The 17,400-nt window shown below is 36.9% G+C and overlaps 1 protein-coding gene across 2 annotated transcripts; it reads left to right on the top strand.

The window, feature by feature from the left end:
* Nucleotides 1-769: 769 nt before the first annotated feature.
* On the top strand, nucleotides 770-16,871 carry LOC103044981 (translocon-associated protein subunit delta). Of its 2 annotated transcripts, XR_007425116.1 has the most exons (7): nucleotides 770-931; nucleotides 10,564-10,682; nucleotides 10,776-10,850; nucleotides 12,002-12,091; nucleotides 12,213-12,278; nucleotides 15,168-15,520; nucleotides 15,714-15,826. XR_007425116.1 is itself a non-coding variant. In XM_022665814.2 (6 exons), exons 1-6 carry the CDS (start codon nucleotides 883-885, stop codon nucleotides 15,816-15,818), a joined length of 504 nt encoding a protein of 167 aa, XP_022521535.1. In that variant the 5' UTR covers nucleotides 770-882; the 3' UTR covers nucleotides 15,819-16,871. The 2 variants fall into 2 exon arrangements, 1 of the variants encoding a protein (XP_022521535.1); XM_022665814.2 differs by lacking the exon at nucleotides 15,168-15,520 and having other exon boundaries at nucleotides 15,714-16,871.
* Nucleotides 16,872-17,400: the final 529 nt, after the last annotated feature.

Raw genomic sequence — 17,400 nt, 5'->3', positions numbered from 1 at the left:
GAATGCTATTTTTATTTTAATTTAATATCTTATTTTGCTATTAGTTCAGTGTGCAAGACACTATGCTTAGTAATAAAATGTATTTTCAAGTTATTTTGTATGCACATTAATACATGTAATTTGCTGGGGACAGAAATGGCACTTATTCAGTGGAATATGACATACAACTCTGGAAAAAAATGAGACCACTCAAAAATGATGTGTTTCTTTAATTTTACCCATATACAGTATATGATTTTACCGAATTGACAACCTCTAGAATATAATCTAGAGGAAGATGGATGATCACAAGCCATCAAACCAAACTGAACTGCTTGAATTTTTGCACCAGGAGTAAAGGCATAAAGTTATCCAAAATCAGTGTGTAAGACTGGTGGAGGAGAACATGATGCCAAGATGTATGAAAACTGTGATTAAAAACCAGAGTTATTCCACCAAATATTGATTTCTGAACTCTTAAAACTTTATGAATATGAACTTATTTTCTTTGCATTATTTGAGGTCTGAAAGCTCTGCATCTTTTTTCTTATTTCAGAAATTTCTCCTTATAATATTTTTTATTAAGAATTTGGGAGAAATTGTTTTTGTAGTTTATAGAATAAAACAACGATGTTTATTTTACTATATAAACCTATAAATAGCAAAATGAGAGAAACTGATTCAGAAACATAAGTCGTCTTAATTTTTCAGAGCTGTATTTTTTTTTGTAGTTCTGTTAAAACTACATTACCCAGAATTCTCAGCGCTAAGCTATACGTCATCTGGACGCTGCGGAGCTGATGTGGCTTTCCCCCGGTGTGCTGCTGTGATCTGCTCCCTGTAGAAAAGCGCTGCTGGATTTGTACTGTACTGATCTAATAATAAACACTATAAACCTTAATAATGATTAAACCCGGGCTGATCCTCGCGCTGCTCTTCTGCCTCTGTAACGGTGAGTTTTAACGAGGCTGAAGTTGGTTTGATATTCGCAGCTCCAGATTCGTTTGGCTCGATATTCGCAGCCTCGTATTCCCCGGCTGAAGTTGGTTTGATATTCGCAGCTGCCGCTTCACTGAACCACCGTGAACTAAAGGGAGCGTTCACAAACACCCGCTGTTTATATTAAACACCTCACAGATCAACACTGAAGGAGATAGAATGAAGAAAAGCAGTACAGCTGTTTATTAACAATGTAAATATACAATATATTATTAAATATAATTTTGTATATTGTAAAATATTTATTTTAATTACTGAATTTATAATTATATATTACAATAAATAATTAAATATATATTTAATAAAATTATATTTTAAAAGCCATTGCGCTCAAATAATATGAGGCAGATGTTCAAGTGTGATTTTGAAGAACTTTTTCATGTTGGGCCAGACCAAATACACATGATCTGAAGAGTACTAGTCTTCTACTTTAAGAAAAACCTGGAATTAGCCTGGCCCGAGCTGATTTTATACTTTAAAATGAACTGGCAAACTTTGAAAGACTTTTTCATCTTGGGCCAGAACACATACACATCAGATGAAGAGAACTACTCTCCCACTTTGAGGAAAACCTGGAATTAGCCTGGCCCGAGCTGATTTTATACTTTAAAATGAACTGGCAACATAGCATACCAATTCATAATGCACAATTTTTTTTATGTAAAGCTGATGTTCTAGTGTGATTTTGAAGGACTTTTTAATCTTGGGCCAGAACAAATACACATGATCTAAAGAGTACTAGTCTTCTACTTTAAGACAAACCTGGAATTAGCCTGGCCCAAGCTGATTTTATACTTTAAAATGAACTGGCAACATAGCATACCAATCCATAATGCACAATTTTTTTTATGTAAAGCTGATGTTCTAGTGTGATTTTGAAGGACTTTTTCATCTTGGGCCAGACCAAATACACATGATCTGAAGAGTACTAGTCTTCTACTTTAAGAAAAACCTGGAATTAGCCTGGCCCAAGCTGATTTTATACTTTAAAATGAACTGGCAACATGGAATACCGATCCATAAAGCACAATTTTTTTTATGTAAAGCTGATGTTCCAGTGTGATTTTGAAGGACTTTGTAATCTTGGGCCAGACCAAATACACATGATCTGAAGAGTACTAGTCTTCTACTTTAAGAAAAACCTGGAATTAGCCTGGCCCAAGCTGATTTTATACTTTAAAATGAACTGGCAACATAGCATACCAATCCATAATGCACAATTTTTTTTATGTAAAGCTGATGTTCTAGTGTGATTTTGAAGGACTTTTTCATCTTGGGCCAGACCAAATACACATGATCTGAAGAGTACTAGTCTTCTACTTTAAGGAAAGCCTGGAATTAGCCTGGCCCAAGCTGATTTTATACTTTAAAATGAACTGGCAACATGGCCTACCGATCCATAATGCACAAAGAAATTGAATATAAAGCTGATGTTCTAGTGTGATTTTGAAGGACTTTTTAATCTTGGGCCAGACCAAATACACATGATCTAAAGAGTACTAGTCTTCTACTTTAAGGAAAGCCTGGAATTAGCCTGGCCCAAGCTGATTTTATACTTTAAAATGAACTGGCAACATGGAATACCGATCCATAAAGCACAATTTTTTTTATGTAAAGCTGATGTTCCAGTGTGATTTTGAAGGACTTTGTAATCTTGGGCCAGACCAAATACACATGATCTGAAGAGTACTAGTCTTCTACTTTAAGGAAAACCTGGAATTAGCCTGGCCCGAGCTGATTTTATACTTTTAAATTAACTGGCAACATGGCATACCGATCCATAAGGCACAAAAAAGTTTAATTTAAAGCTGATGTTCTAGTGTGATTTTGAAGGACTTTTTAATCTTGGGCCAGAACAAATACACATGATCTGAAGAGAACTAGTCTTCTACTTTAAGAAAAACCTGGAATTAGCCTGGCCCGAGCTGATTTTATACTTTAAAATTAACTGGCAACATGGCATACCGATCCATAAGGCACAAAAAAGTTTAATTTAAAGCTGATGTTCTAGTGTGATTTTGAAGGACTTTTTAATCTTGGGCCAGAACAAATACACATGATCTAAAGAGAACTAGTCTTCTACTTTAAGGAAAACCTGGAATTAGCCTGGCCCAAGCTGATTTTATACTTTAAAATGAACTGGCAACATGGCATACCGATCCATAAGGCACAAAAAAGTTTAATTTAAAGCTGATGTTCTAGTGTGATTTTGAAGGACTTTTTAATCTTGGGCCAGAACAAATACACATGATCTAAAGAGAACTAGTCTTCTCCTTTAAGGAAAACCTGGAATTAGCCTGGCCCAAGCTGATTTTATACTTTAAAATGAACTGGCAACATAGCATACCAATCCATAATGCACAATTTTTTTTATGTAAAGCTGATGTTCCAGTGTGATTTTGAAGGACTTTTTAATCTTGGGCCAGAACAAATACACATGATCTAAAGAGAACTAGTCTTCTACTTTAAGGAAAACCTGGAATTAGCCTGGCCCGAGCTGATTTTATACTTTAAAATTAACTGGCAACATGGCCTACCGATCCATAATGCACAAAAAAATTGAATATAAAGCTGATGTTCTAGTGTGATTTTGAAGGACTTTTTAATCTTGGGCCACACCAAATACACATGATCTAAAGAGTACTAGTCTTCTACTTTAAGGAAAACCTGGAATTAGCCTGGCCCGAGCTGATTTTATACTTTAAAATTAACTGGCAACATGGCCTACCGATCCATAATGCACAAAAAATTGAATATAAAGCTGATGTTCTAGTGTGATTTTGAAGGACTTTTTAATCATGGGCCAGACCAAATACACATGATCTAAAGAGTACTAGTCTTCTACTTTAAGGAAAACCTGGAAATAGCCTGGCCCAAGCTGATTTTATACTTTAAAATGAACTGGCAACATGGAATACCGATCCATAATGCACAATTGTTTTTATGTAAAGCTGATGTTCTAGTGTGATTTTGAAGGACTTTTTAATCTTGGGCCAGAACAAATACACATGATCTGAAGAGAACTAGTCTTCTACTTTAAGAAAAACCTGGAATTAGCCTGGCCCGAGCTGATTTTATACTTTAAAATTAACTGGCAACATGGCATACCGATCCATAAGGCACAAAAAAGTTTAATTTAAAGCTGATGTTCTAGTGTGATTTTGAAGGACTTTTTAATCTTGGGCCAGACCAAATACACATGATCTGAAGAGTACTAGTCTTCTACTTTAAGGAAAGCCTGGAATTAGCCTGGCCCAAGCTGATTTTGTACTTTAAAATGAACTGGCAACATGGCCTACCGATCCATAATGCACAAAAAAATTGAATATAAAGCTGATGTTCTAGTGTGATTTTGAAGGACTTTTTAATCTTGGGCCAGACCAAATACACATGATCTGAAGAGTACTAGTCTTCTTCTTTAAGGAAAACCTGGAATTAGCCTGGCCCGAGCTGATTTTATACTTTAAAATTAACTGGTAACATGGCCTACCGATCCATAATGCACAAAAAAATTTAATATAAAGCTGATGTTCTAGTGTGATTTTGAAGGACTTTTTAATCTTGGGCCAGACCAAATACACATGATCTAAAGAGTACTAGTCTTCTACTTTAAGGAAAACCTGGAAATAGCTTGGCCCAAGCTGATTTTATACTTTAAAATGAACTGGCAACATGGAATACCGATCCATAATGCACAATTGTATTTATGTAAAGCTGATGTTCTAGTGTGATTTTGAAGGACTTTTTAATCTTGGGCCAGACCAAATAGACATGATCTAAAGAGTACTAGTCTTCTACTTTAGGTAAAGCCTGGAATTAGCCTGGCCCAAGCTGATTTTATACTTTAAAATTAACTGGCAACATGGCATACCGATCCATAATGCACAATTTTTTTTATGTAAAGCTGATGTTCTAGTGTGATTTTGAAGGACTTTTTAATGTTGGGCCAGACCAAATACACATGATCTGAAGAGTACTAGTCTTCTACTTTAAGGAAAGCCTGGAATTAGCCTGACCCAAGCTGATTTTGTACTTTAAAATGAACTGGCAACATGGTATAACGAGCCATAATGCACAATTTTTTTATGTAAAGCTGATGTTCTAGTGTGATTTTGAAGGACTTTTTAATCTTGGGCCAGACCAAATACACATGATCTGAAGAGTACTAGTCTTCTACTTTAAGGAAAACCTGGAATTAGCTTGGCCCGAGCTGATTTTATACTTTAAAATGAACTGGCAACATGGTATAACAAGCCATTTTGCACAAAAAAGCCACTGTTCCAGTACAAGTTTGAAGAATTTTTTAATCTTGGGCCAGAACAAATACACATGATCTGAAGAGAACTAGTCTTCTACTTTAAGGAAAACCTGGAAGTAGCCTGGCCCGAGCTGATTTTATCCTTTAAAATGAATTGGCAACGTGACATGAAAGCCATTTTGCACAGAAATAATGAGTATAAAGCATTGATTTTGAGAATACCAGAACTCTTCATCTGATGTGTATTTGGTCTGAAAAAAAAAGTCCAAAATCATACTGGAATATCAGCTTTAAATAATATTTTTTTTGTGCTGCCATGTTGCCAATTAATTGTGCAGTCTAAAATCAGCTCTGGCCAGGCAAATCCCAAAATTTCCTTAAAGTAGAAGACTAGTACTCTTTAGATCATGTTTATTTGGTCTGGCCCAAGATGGAAAAAGTCCTTCAAAATCACACTGGAACATCAGCTTTACATAAAAAAAATTGTGCATTATGGCTCGTTATACCATGTAGCCAGTTCATTTTAAAGTATAAAATCAGCTCGGGCCAGGCTAATTCCAGGTTTTCCTTAAAGAAGAAGACTAGTACTCTTCAGATCATGTGTATTTGGTCTGGCCCAAGAAGAAAAAGTCCTTCAAAATCACACTGGAACATCAGCTTTACATAAAAAAAATTGTGCTTAATGGATCGGTATTCCATGTTGCCAGTTCATTTTAAAGTATAAAATCAGCTTGGGCCATGCTAATTCCAGGTTTTTCTTAAAGTAGAAGACTAGTACTCTTCAGATCATGTGTATTTGGTCTGGCCCAAGAAGAAAAAGCCCTTCAAAATCACACTGGAACATCAGCTTTATATTCAATTTCTTTGTGCATGATGGATCGGTATTCCATGTTGCCAGTTCATTTTAAAGTATAAAATCAGCTTGGGCCAGGCTAATTCCAGGTTTTTCTTAAAGTAGAAGACTAGTACTCTTCAGATCATGTGTATTTGGTCTGGCCCAAGATTAAAAAGTCCTTCAAAATCACACTGGAACATCAGCTTTACATAAAAAAAAATTGTGCATTATGGATCGGTATGCTATGTTGCCAGTTAATTTTAAAGTATAAAATCAGATCGGGCCAGGCTAATTCCAGGTTTTCCTTAAAGTAGAAGACTAGTACTCTTCAGATCATGTGTATTTGTTCTGGCCCAAGATTAAAAAGTCCTTCAAAATCACACTAGAACATCAGCTTTAAATTAAACTTTTTTCTGCCTTATGGATCGGTATGCCATGTTGCCAGTTAATTTTAAAGTATAAAATCAGCTTGGGCCAGGCTATTTCCAGGCTTTCCCTAAAGTAGAAGACTAGTACTCTTTAGATCATGTGTATTTGGTCTGGCCCAATATGAAAAAGTCCTTCAAAATCACACTAGAACATCAGCTTTATATTCAATTTTTTGTGCATTATGGATCGGTAGGCCATGTTGCCAGTTCATTTTAAAGTATAAAATCAGCTCGGGCCAGGCTAATTCCAGGTTTTCCTTAAGGAAGAAGACTAGTACTCTTTAGATCATGTGTATTTGGTCTGGCCCAAGATGAAAAAGTCCTTCAAAATCACACTGGAACATCAGCTTTACATAAAGAAAAATTGTGCATTATGGAGCGGTATTCCATATTGCCAGTTCATTTTAAAGTATAAAATCAGCTCGGGCCAGGCTAATTCCAGGTTTTCCTTAAAGTAGAAGACTAGTTCTCTTCAGATCATGTGTATTTGTTCTGGCCCAAGATTAAAAAGTCCTTCAAAATCACACTAGAACATCAGCTTTATATTCAATTACTTTGTGCATTATGGATCGTTATTACATGTTGCCAGTTCATTTTAAAATATAAAATCAGCTTGGGCCAGGCTAATTCCAGGTTTTACTTAAAGTAGAAGACTAGTACTCTTCAGATCATGTGTATTTGGTCTGGCCCAAGATTAAAAAGTCCTTCAAAATCACACTAGAACATCAGCTTTAAATTAAACTTTTTTGTGCCTTATGGATCGGCATGCCATGTTGCCAGTTAATTTTAAAGTATAAAATCAGCTTGGTACAGGCTAATTCCAGGTTTCTCTTAAAGTAGAAGACTAGTACTCTTTAGATCATGTGTATTTGGTCTGGCCCAATATGAAAAAGTCCTTCAAAATCACACTGGAACATCAGCTTTACATAAAAAAAATTGTGCATTATGGATCGGTATGCTATGTTGCCAGTTAATTTTAAAGTATAAAATCAGCTCGGGCCAGGCTAATTCCAGGTTTTCCTTAAAGTAGAAGACTAGTTCTCTTCAGATCATGTGTATTTGTTCTGGCCCAAGATTAAAAAGTCCTTCAAAATCACACTAGAACATCAGCTTTATATTCAATTTTTTGTGCATTATGGATCGGTAGGCCATGTTGCCAGTTCATTTTAAAGTATAAAATCAGCTCGGGCCAGGCTAATTCCAGGTTTTCCTTAAAGAAGAAGACTAGTACTCTTCAGATCATGTGTATTTGGTCTGGCCCAAGATGAAAAAGTCCTTCAAAATCACACTGGAACATCAGCTTTACATAAAAAAAATTGTGCTTTATGGATCGGTATTCCATGTTGCCAGTTCATTTTAAAGTATAAAATCAGCTTGGGCCATGCTAATTCCAGTTTTTTCTTAAAGTAGAAGACTAGTACTCTTCAGATCATGTGTATTTGGTCTGGCCCAAGATTAAAAAGTCCTTCAAAATCACACTAGAACATCAGCTTTACATAAAAAAAAAATTGTGCATTATGGATTGGTATGCTATGTTGCCAGTTCATTTTAAAGTATAAAATCAGCTTGGGCCAGGCTAATTCCAGGTTTTCCTTAAAGTAGAAGACTAGTACTCTTCAGATCATGTGTATTTGGTCTGGCCCAAGATGAAAAAGTCCTTCAAAATCACACTAGAACATCAGCTTTACATAAAAAAATTGTGCTTTATGGATCGGTATTCCATGTTGCCAGTTCATTTTAAAGTATAAAATCAGCTTGGGCCAGGCTATTTCCAGCTTTTTCTTAAAGTAGAAGACTAGTACTCTTCAGATCATGTGTATTTGGTCTGGCCCAAGATGAAAAAGTCCTTCAAAATCACACTAGAACATCAGCTTTACATAAAAAAATTGTGCTTTATGGATCGGTATTCCATGTTGCCAGTTCATTTTAAAGTATAAAATCAGCTTGGGCCAGGCTATTTCCAGCTTTTTCTTAAAGTAGAAGACTAGTACTCTTCAGATCATGTGTATTTGGTCTGGCCCAAGATGAAAAAGTCCTTCAAAATCACACTAGAACATCAGCTTTACATAAAAAAATTGTGCATTATGAATTGGTATGCTATGTTGCCAGTTCATTTTAAAGTATAAAATCAGCTCGGGCCAGGCTAATTCCAGGTTTTCCTCAAAGTGGGAGAGTAGTTATCTTCATCTGATGTGTATGTGTTCTGGCCCAAGATGAAAAAGTCTTTCAAAGATTGCCAGTTCATTTTAAAATATAAAATCAGCTCGGGCCAGGCTAATTCCAGGTTTTTCTTAAAGTAGAAGACTAGTACTCTTCAGATCATGTGTATTTGGTCTGGCCCAACATGAAAAAGTTCTTCAAAATCACACTTGAACATCTGCCTCATATTATTTGAGCGCAATGGCTTTTAAAATATAATTTTATTAAATATATATTTAATTATTTATTGTAATATATAATTATAAATTCAGTAATTAAAATAAATATTTTACAATATACAAAATCATATTTAATAATATATTGTATATTTACATTGTTAATAAACAGATGTACTGCTTTTCTTCATTCTGTCTCCTTCAGTGTTGATCTGTGAGGTGTTTAATATAAACAGCGGGTGTTTGTGAACGCTCCCTTTAGTTCACGGTGGTTCAGTGAAGCGGCAGCTGCGAATATCAAACCAACTTCAGCCGGGGAATACGAGGCTGCGAATATCGAGCCAAACGAATCTGGAGCTGCGAATATCAAACCAACTTCAGCCTCGTTGAGTTTTACTGCAATACTGATTCATATATACTGTACTGTACTGTACTGTACTGTACTGTACAGGCATTTACACTGCAGCACTGCACTGTTTAATTAACGTTAATAGTTGAATGAAAAGAAGAGGTGTGTCCAAACTTTTGATTGGTACTGTATGTGTATATTTTTTAATACATATTTAATGTAAGTAAAGTTTAATACAAAGCATGCATATACAACCATAACACGTGAATTCATGCATTAGAGATACAAAAAAATAACATTGATTCAGCATCCTTTTGCTGTTCATCTTGCAGTATTTTATAGTTAATTTAAAGTTATTTTTTTTACACTTTTTAACACTAAATATCACATCTGCTCCCTAATCTCTAATCTCTATATTAGGATCCTGATAGCAATATTGAATAAATATTACAGATGTTATTGCCATTATGGATCCACCAAAGTCATTTCATTTTTCAAACTTGTTTTCATCCACTTTTTTGAACTAATACACAAATTAAATAGCATAAATGTATTTTTCAATTTTTGCGCTCACAAAAAAACGCAAAGACAAAACTAAGCTAAAAATATTTATTGCAATATAAGTATATATTGCAATAAAGCCCTTTTGAACATATTAATACTGTAGCTTAAAGGATAATATTAATACACACTGAACTGAATATAATTGTTCACTGGAGAACCAAGGGAAATGTGATAAACTGATAAACAGTGAATTAAACAGTATTTTAGTTTAATATATACTTTTTGTGGAACTATAGCATTTAAAATATTTAATTTGTAAAGGAAGTCGTGTTACATTTGTTGGCCTATCTCTTTTTAAGGTCTATTGTTTAAAGTCTTTAGCTGTTTTTTTCTGATAATGAAGTCTGATTTCTTCATATATTGTGTACTTTTGTGGGACAAAGTAAATAAATGGGCCAATAGTAATCAAAACCTTAATTTAAAGCCTTAGTGATTGATATTATATGTACTAAATGTAGTCTTAAATTTTTGCTTAAAGAAAGCGCAAAGACAAAGCTAAACTAAATATATATTTACGGAATTGAACATTGAACATTTGTAGCCCCTTTTATCTTTTTGAAATTAGTCTATTACAGCTGGTTGCAATATGATTGCATTATAGGAAACATTGTTATTGTTTGGTGTAAATATTTCACTTATTTTATTATAATAAATAGACAAATATTTAAAATATCACTTCGCGCAATAAAGTCATATTCAATTTCACTGTGGATAGTTAATTTTAACCCAATGTTTCTACTTATTCCCCTAATTTTTTTTTTTTGACCTGTGTTTAGGGGAGGGTTGCCTGGATCCAGTCATCACCCCGTCCACATACACTACTAATGATGCAGTCATCTCCTCTGAGTCAGTCTTCATCGTGGAGCTCAGTTTGGCGTGTGCTAATGGAGTTCAGGTAGTTTGGGATTTGCTTCATATCTGTGCAGCTTAAGGAGGATGTCTGTAAATAATTGGTTATTTTTAACTGTATTGTTTTAATTTTCTGTAGAGTGTGGCGTTGTATGCTGATGTAAATGGAAGGCAGTTTCCTGTGACCAGAGGCCAGGATGTAGGAAAGTTCCAGGTTAGTGGACAGTATTTAGTACTGTTGTTGTTTATTTATGCTTCTAATTCGGGTTATCTCAGACTCTGTGCTGTAACCTGTGCTGGTCGTCTACGCTGTTGTAAGCGTTTATACTTGTGCATTGGTGCATGTGCGTCATTCTGCAATTACACCACCTAAACACTAGTTGGCAGTGGTGTGTCTGTGCACCTGTTGGAGACAATCGCTGCTGAAAAACAGTTATTTTTTACGTTTTTATGTGTACTTTGGATGCTCTGATACCAGTGTCAGATTTTTAAGTATCTGCTGATACAAAGCACCCTCACAAATTCTGAATATTATACATTTTTTTTTATCATTTTTTTGCAAAACACATTTTATTATTATAAGACGTAGGATCAAGTCTAGTACCAAATGTTTATTTTCTGGTCTACCTTTATACATGTGGCGCACCGAACTATAAAGCTCATTTTAAGCAGCACTAGTAAGGAACAGGGGTGTCACCATGTTTCCCTTCTAATTCAGCAAGTCTGGTCCCTGGGGGGTGAGACTTGGCTAAGTTTAGTAAACAAAATTGTAATTCTTAAAAAATATTTTTGGACGAGTCAGAAAAGTTAAACGAGCTCTGGATGTTAATCTACACAGATTTCTCTCATGAAAAATTAGAACAGTGCTGCAAGTCAAGTAGGTAATACAAACTGTGCACTTGTGCAAATAAAAAAAATATATATATATTTTTTTTAGTTTGATTTGTCACTTTGCTATATTATGAGTATCACTCATTAACTTTGTAGAAAATTAAAAATAGCATTAAAAACAGACGCCTATGTCACAGATTATTTTCTTGAGCCCGACCCGACCTGAGAAAAGTGGTGGGAAATCTCGACCCAACTCGGGCCTCGGGTCGGGCTGGGATTGGGCAGAGAATCTGAACTCTCAACTTTAGGTAGAGCACTTTCTGTTTTTTTTGCATGCGTGTCACAAACCGTGCACCATTCAGACATATGTCAGATATGATCCAAAATAAAAGGATTATGTGAACAGCCAGAAATAACTATTGAATTTGTTCAGAAAATCAGATTTGAGCCACTTTTACCTTCAATGTGAACATAGCCTTAATGTACTTGCGTGTACACTATGTCTAAATCTGAATCTGATTATCTTTCTACCAGGTTTCATGGAGTCTCCCTCATAAGCAGGCTAGCTCAGGAACGTACCAGGTCAAATTCTTTGACGAGGAGTCCTACAGTGCCCTGCGGAAGGTAGGCTGGCACAGTCTGGCAACACAACACATGCCTTGTATGCATAACGTTCCTTTATTACAGTGTGAAATAATGCGTATGTGTGTGTGTGTGTGTGTGTGTGTGTGTGTGTGTGTTCCAGGCACAGAGGAATAATGAGGACATAGACACTATTAAACCCCTCTTCTCCGTCAACGTGGATCACAGAGTGAGTTTAACATGAGCCCTTACTTTAATCTCACGTACTGTCAATATACACTGACCAGCCATAACATTAGCACCACCTGCCTATTAATAATAATAAGTTAGTCCCCTACTTAATTCATGCAACAGTAAAAAATGTGGCAAAATTTATATATATAAAAAATTCCTTGTGTTTCGTTTTGTTTGTTTTGGCCAGAAATTATAATTTTAGTGCATTTCTATCAAATACTATGAATTTTATTAATCAGTCTCTCATTCACAAATTGATTTTTTTTCTGGTGAAATGTGTAATATCGCACTTTAAAAATGATCAGTTTCAACTAAAATTATCAGTTTCTCTGATTTGACTATTTATAGGTAAATAATGAGTGAAATAAACATTGCTGTTTTATTTTATAAACTACTGACAACATTCCTGACAAACCAAAATATTGACAAAATAATATCCATGTCATATATTACTGTAAAAATGTACATATTACAATCTTTTATGCACATTTAACAACAATTTAGTATTTTTATATGTAGATTATTATTTCTGGCATTGTTGTATTTTTGTCATTTTTAAGTGGCATCCTAAGCGAGGAGCAAATAAAGAATTTTATTCTACAAGGTATTTTATTGAACTTTTAAGACTTTGATTCGTAATAGAAATTTTGTAATTTGGAGCATTTATTTACAGAAAATGAGATGATCAAAATTAGGCAAAAGATTCTGAGCTTTTAGACCTTAATAATGCAAAGAAAACAAGTACATATTAATTTAGAAACAACAGTACTAATGCTTTGACTCAGGAGGAGTTCAAAATTCAATAGTTGATGTAACCCTAATTGTTAATAACAGTTTTCATGCCTCTTTGCATGCTGTCCTCCACCAGTCATACACACTGCTTTTGGGTGACCTTATGCCATATACTACTGCTGCAATAATACAAGCGGTTTAGCTTTGTTTGATGGCTTGTGATCATCCATCTTCCTCTTGATTTCTATCATGAACAATGATAGTCACCCACTTCACACCACCATCATGAAGCAGAGGAGTGTGTTCAGTGGCAAACTGCTGTCACAGAGCTGCACAACAGACAGACTCAGAAGATCCTTTATTCCGAGAGCCATCAGACTCTTTAACTCCTCCCATCGGGGACGGGACGCTGCTGCTGACTGAGTTTTATTATTCAACCACTTAGTTCTTAATTCTTTACACCTTCACTTTTCCAACCTCAATTAATTTCAAGTACGTTCACTCATGATTGGGTATTCACATATTCACTTCTCAGAACTATTTTGTAACATATGCATATTTATATTTATATTTCTATGGCACATCAGTCAGTTTTATAATCAATGTCATTGCACATTGCACTTTGCTCTGTTAATTATTTAATTATTTATTGCACTGCTCCGTTTATAGATAGATCTTTACGTTGTATAATACGTTTTTTATAGCCTTATATATTTTCTATTCTTCTGTGTTTTAATTTATGTTTAGTATGTTTCTTATTGTATTGTGTTGTTGCTGCTGGATGCCTAAATTTCCTTTGGGATAAATAAAGTATCTCAAAGTCAAAGTCAAAGTGGTTTTTATTGTCATTTCAGCTATATACAGAGTACACAGTGAAACGAAACAACGTTCCTCCAGGGACCATGGTGCACATAAACACAGTGTAGACAGAACAATAGTGCAACAGTACAAAAGTGCAGACAGACAATACAACACAATACAGACAAAGAATAATAAATAACAAGACAGTGTGCAAATTATGCAGTGTGCAAAAAAGACCAGTGAGGTAGTAATTACTCTATTACACAGTGTGCAATAGAGTCCAGTGAGGTAGTAGGGTTTTTAGTGCTTTCCATTTTCTGGGGTAAGTGGGGTAAGAGTGTGTGTGCATGTACAGAAAACCATCAGTTCAGTCTCTGCAGTTGAGGAGTCTGATGGCTTGGGGGTAGAAGCTGTTGCAGAATCTGGTCGTGCTGGACCGGATGCTGCGGTACCTTCTTCCCGAAGGCAGGAGGGAGAACAGTTCGTGTGAGGGATGGGTGGGGTCATTCACAATGCTGGTTGCTTTGCGGATGCTGCGGGTGGTGTAAATGTCCGTGATGGAGGGGAGAGAGACGCCGATGATCCTCTCAGCTGTCCTCACAATACGCTGGAGGGTCTTGCGGTCAGAGACGGTGCAGGTCCCAAACCAGGCAGTGATGCAGCTGCTCTGGATGCTCTCAATGGTCCCTCTATAGAAGAGTGTGAGGATGGGTGGAGGGAGACGGGCCTTTCTCAGCTTCCGGAGGAAGTAGAGACGCTGCTGGGCTTTCTTGGCTGTAGAGCTGGTGTTCGGGGTCCAGGTGAGGTTATCTGCTAAGTGGACACCAAGGAACTTGGTGCTCTTAACAATCTCCACAGAGGACCCGTCGATGTTGAGTGGAGAGTGGGTGTGTTGTGCTCTCCTGAAGTCAACAACCATTTCCTTTGTCTTGTCCACATTGAGGTGAAGGTTGTTGACTGTACACCAGTCTGTCAGCCGCTGCACCTCCTCTCTGTATGCTGACTCGTCGCCTTTGGTGATGAGACCCAGCACGGTTGTATCATCGGCGAACTTGATAAAGCTGTTAGAACTGTGTTTTGCAGCACAGTCATGAGTCAGCAGGGTGAACAGCAGAGGACTCAGGACACTGCCCTGGGGGGCCCCAGTGTTCAGTGTGATGGAGCTGGAGGTGCTGCCCCCAAACCGGACTGACTGGGGTCTCCCCGTCAGAAAGTCCAGGATCCAGTTGCAGAGGGGGGTGTTGAGGCCGAGCGAGCTTAGCTTCCTGATGAGGTTCTGTGGGATGATGGTGTTGAATGCTGAACTGAAGTCTATGAACAGCATTCTGACGTAAGTGTCCTTCTTCTCCAGGTGGGTGAGGGAGAGATGAAGGGTGGTGGTGATGGCATCGTCCGTGGAGCGATTGGGACGATACGCAAACTGCAGGGGGTCCAGTGAAGAGGGCAGTTGTGTCTTGATGTTCCTCATGACTAGCCTTTCGAAGCACTTCATGATGATGGGTGTAAGTGCAACGGGACGGTAGTCATTGAGGCAGGACACTGTGGACTTCTTCGGCACGGGGACGATGGTGGTGGACTTGAGGCACGTTGGGACAGTGGCGCTGCACAGGGAGATGTTGAAGATGTCCGTGAGAACATCTGTCAGCTGGTCTGCGCACTCCCTGAGCACTCTACCGAGGATGTTGTCTGGTCCTGCAGCTTTCCGTGGGTTGACTCTGCGCAGAGTGTTCCTTATCTATCTGTCTGTCTGTCTGTCTGTCTGTCTGTCTGATTATATTCCAGATGGAATGGGATTTAACAATGTTCATTTTACTTAACCATATACCTATAAATAAATATCAGTGTTTAAATGGAGCACAGTATTAATCTATACCTATGTTTATGTTTGTGTTTATAGGGAGCGTGGAGTGGCCCCTGGGTGTCTACAGAAGTCCTGGCTGCAGCTATCGGCATCCTGGTCTACTACTTCGCTTTCAGTGCCAAGACCATTATTCAGGCGTGATGAAGAACCACTACACTCTTACACTTCCAGATGATCATCTGCTCAAATACCTCCATTTGTCCTGCTATGTTACTTTATACAGTTCATGCTCTTTCATGTATTACTTTATTTATTTTTTTTACTTCACAGTGATTGATCAGTTGCATTGCAGTGTATGTGATGATCTTGTATTTATTTAGTTTGAACGTTTTCTGACTGAGTGTAATTATTTTGTTCTTTGTTTTTGCTGATTAAATGTGAATGTTGATGCTGGAATAGTTTAAGTCTGTTTTTAAGCTGTTAAGGCTGCAGACTGTGTGTTTTATACTGGAAGCTCAGCTGTTAATATACACCCAGGAGGATTCAGATGTTATAATAATAATAATAATAATAATTAGGGCTGCACGATATATTGTTTAAGCATCGTCATCACAGGAGGTGTGATGTCACTTAAGGCAATTAAATCAAACACGTCATGTTGCAATGTTTTGATTCTTGACACAAGAAGTAGATACACAGTGCTGTCTCTGTGTGTGTGTGAGTGACAGGCTGCTGCTGCCTGAGAAGCATGAGAGGGGGTGGGTTGCAGGAGTAAACACGAGGTAACCGCATGGCCTCCATCCACATGGTTGGGCACGTGCTTGTAAACGTGAGCACGTGTCGAAAGCTTCGCACCTCAGTCCAGCACAGTTTTGCACAGATATTTCCAGTTGCAGCTGAAGTCACGCTTTTAATGGCAGAAAAATGCTCTAATTTACATTTTAAAAAGCCATTTAATTGCCTAATTAAAGGGCAGACTACTGTTGTTTTGCTGCAGTGCTCGGCGCTGACTCAGACTCAGCTCGTGATCAGTCCTGACACCAGACAGCACACGGGTGAGTGCGGAGCTGGTGACGTCATGGGCCCTGCATTGTTTAATAATGTGATAGATATATTGCCGAAAAAAACACATTTACAATGTACATTTTTTCCTATATCGTGCAGACCTAATAATAGTGTCAGGGCAACAGTTGTTCTAGTTTGTTTTGCATTTCTGTTGTGAAAAAATAATAATAAACTCTTTTAAATACCAGATTTCTGTTTTATTTGCTTGATTTGTCATGCTCATCTATGAGCACAAGGGGGCAGACAGTCTCTTTATGAATGGCATTCTAACGGTCTGTGTTGCATCCACCTTTTCAGACCTGAATTATGCTTCAGTGATGAAATATATAAGAATGCCCCAGCTGGCATTTCAACATTGAATAAACGTTGAATCAACTGTTGATTTTGAAAAGTGAACCAACGTTGATATAGCAACGTTGTTTCAACGTCATACGTTCAACCTTTAAAAAAAAACGTAGCTCACAAAATGAGAAAATACTATGATTAACAGAGTGTTAACAACAAACTTACATCACTGCAGTAAATCTGCGCGAAACACTACCAATCTAATTCAACATATGATCTCAAAAACACTAAACCAGTAAAACTATTACAACATGAGCATGGTGTTAAATTAAAAAGCAGTTACTGCAAATAGAAATAAAACACTGTTTCATTCCTCCATCCAGCTGTTTTTAGAAATGATATGGTGATGAAATGTAAAATGCTAATTCAAAAG

The sequence above is a fragment of the Astyanax mexicanus genome, chromosome 1, assembly GCF_023375975.1.
Source record: "Astyanax mexicanus isolate ESR-SI-001 chromosome 1, AstMex3_surface, whole genome shotgun sequence".
In the NCBI taxonomy this organism is placed as follows: domain Eukaryota; kingdom Metazoa; phylum Chordata; class Actinopteri; order Characiformes; family Acestrorhamphidae; genus Astyanax; species Astyanax mexicanus.
The sequence above is the reverse complement of the archived record's forward strand: the minus strand, read 5'-3'. Positions and strand labels throughout refer to the sequence as shown.

What these genes read in the sequence shown, in the direction of transcription:
- LOC103044981 (XM_022665814.2), top strand. Translation starts at nt 883, where the DNA reads ATGATTAAACCCGGGCTGATCCTCGCGCTGCTCTTCTGCCTCTGTAAC. An exon ending in AGGATGTAGGAAAGTTCCAG is followed by an intron (nt 10,851 to 12,001) that starts GTTAGTGGACAG and finishes TCTTTCTACCAG; the next exon opens with GTTTCATGGAGTCTCCCTCA. An exon ending in CCTACAGTGCCCTGCGGAAG is followed by an intron (nt 12,092 to 12,212) that starts GTAGGCTGGCAC and finishes TGTGTGTTCCAG; the next exon opens with GCACAGAGGAATAATGAGGA.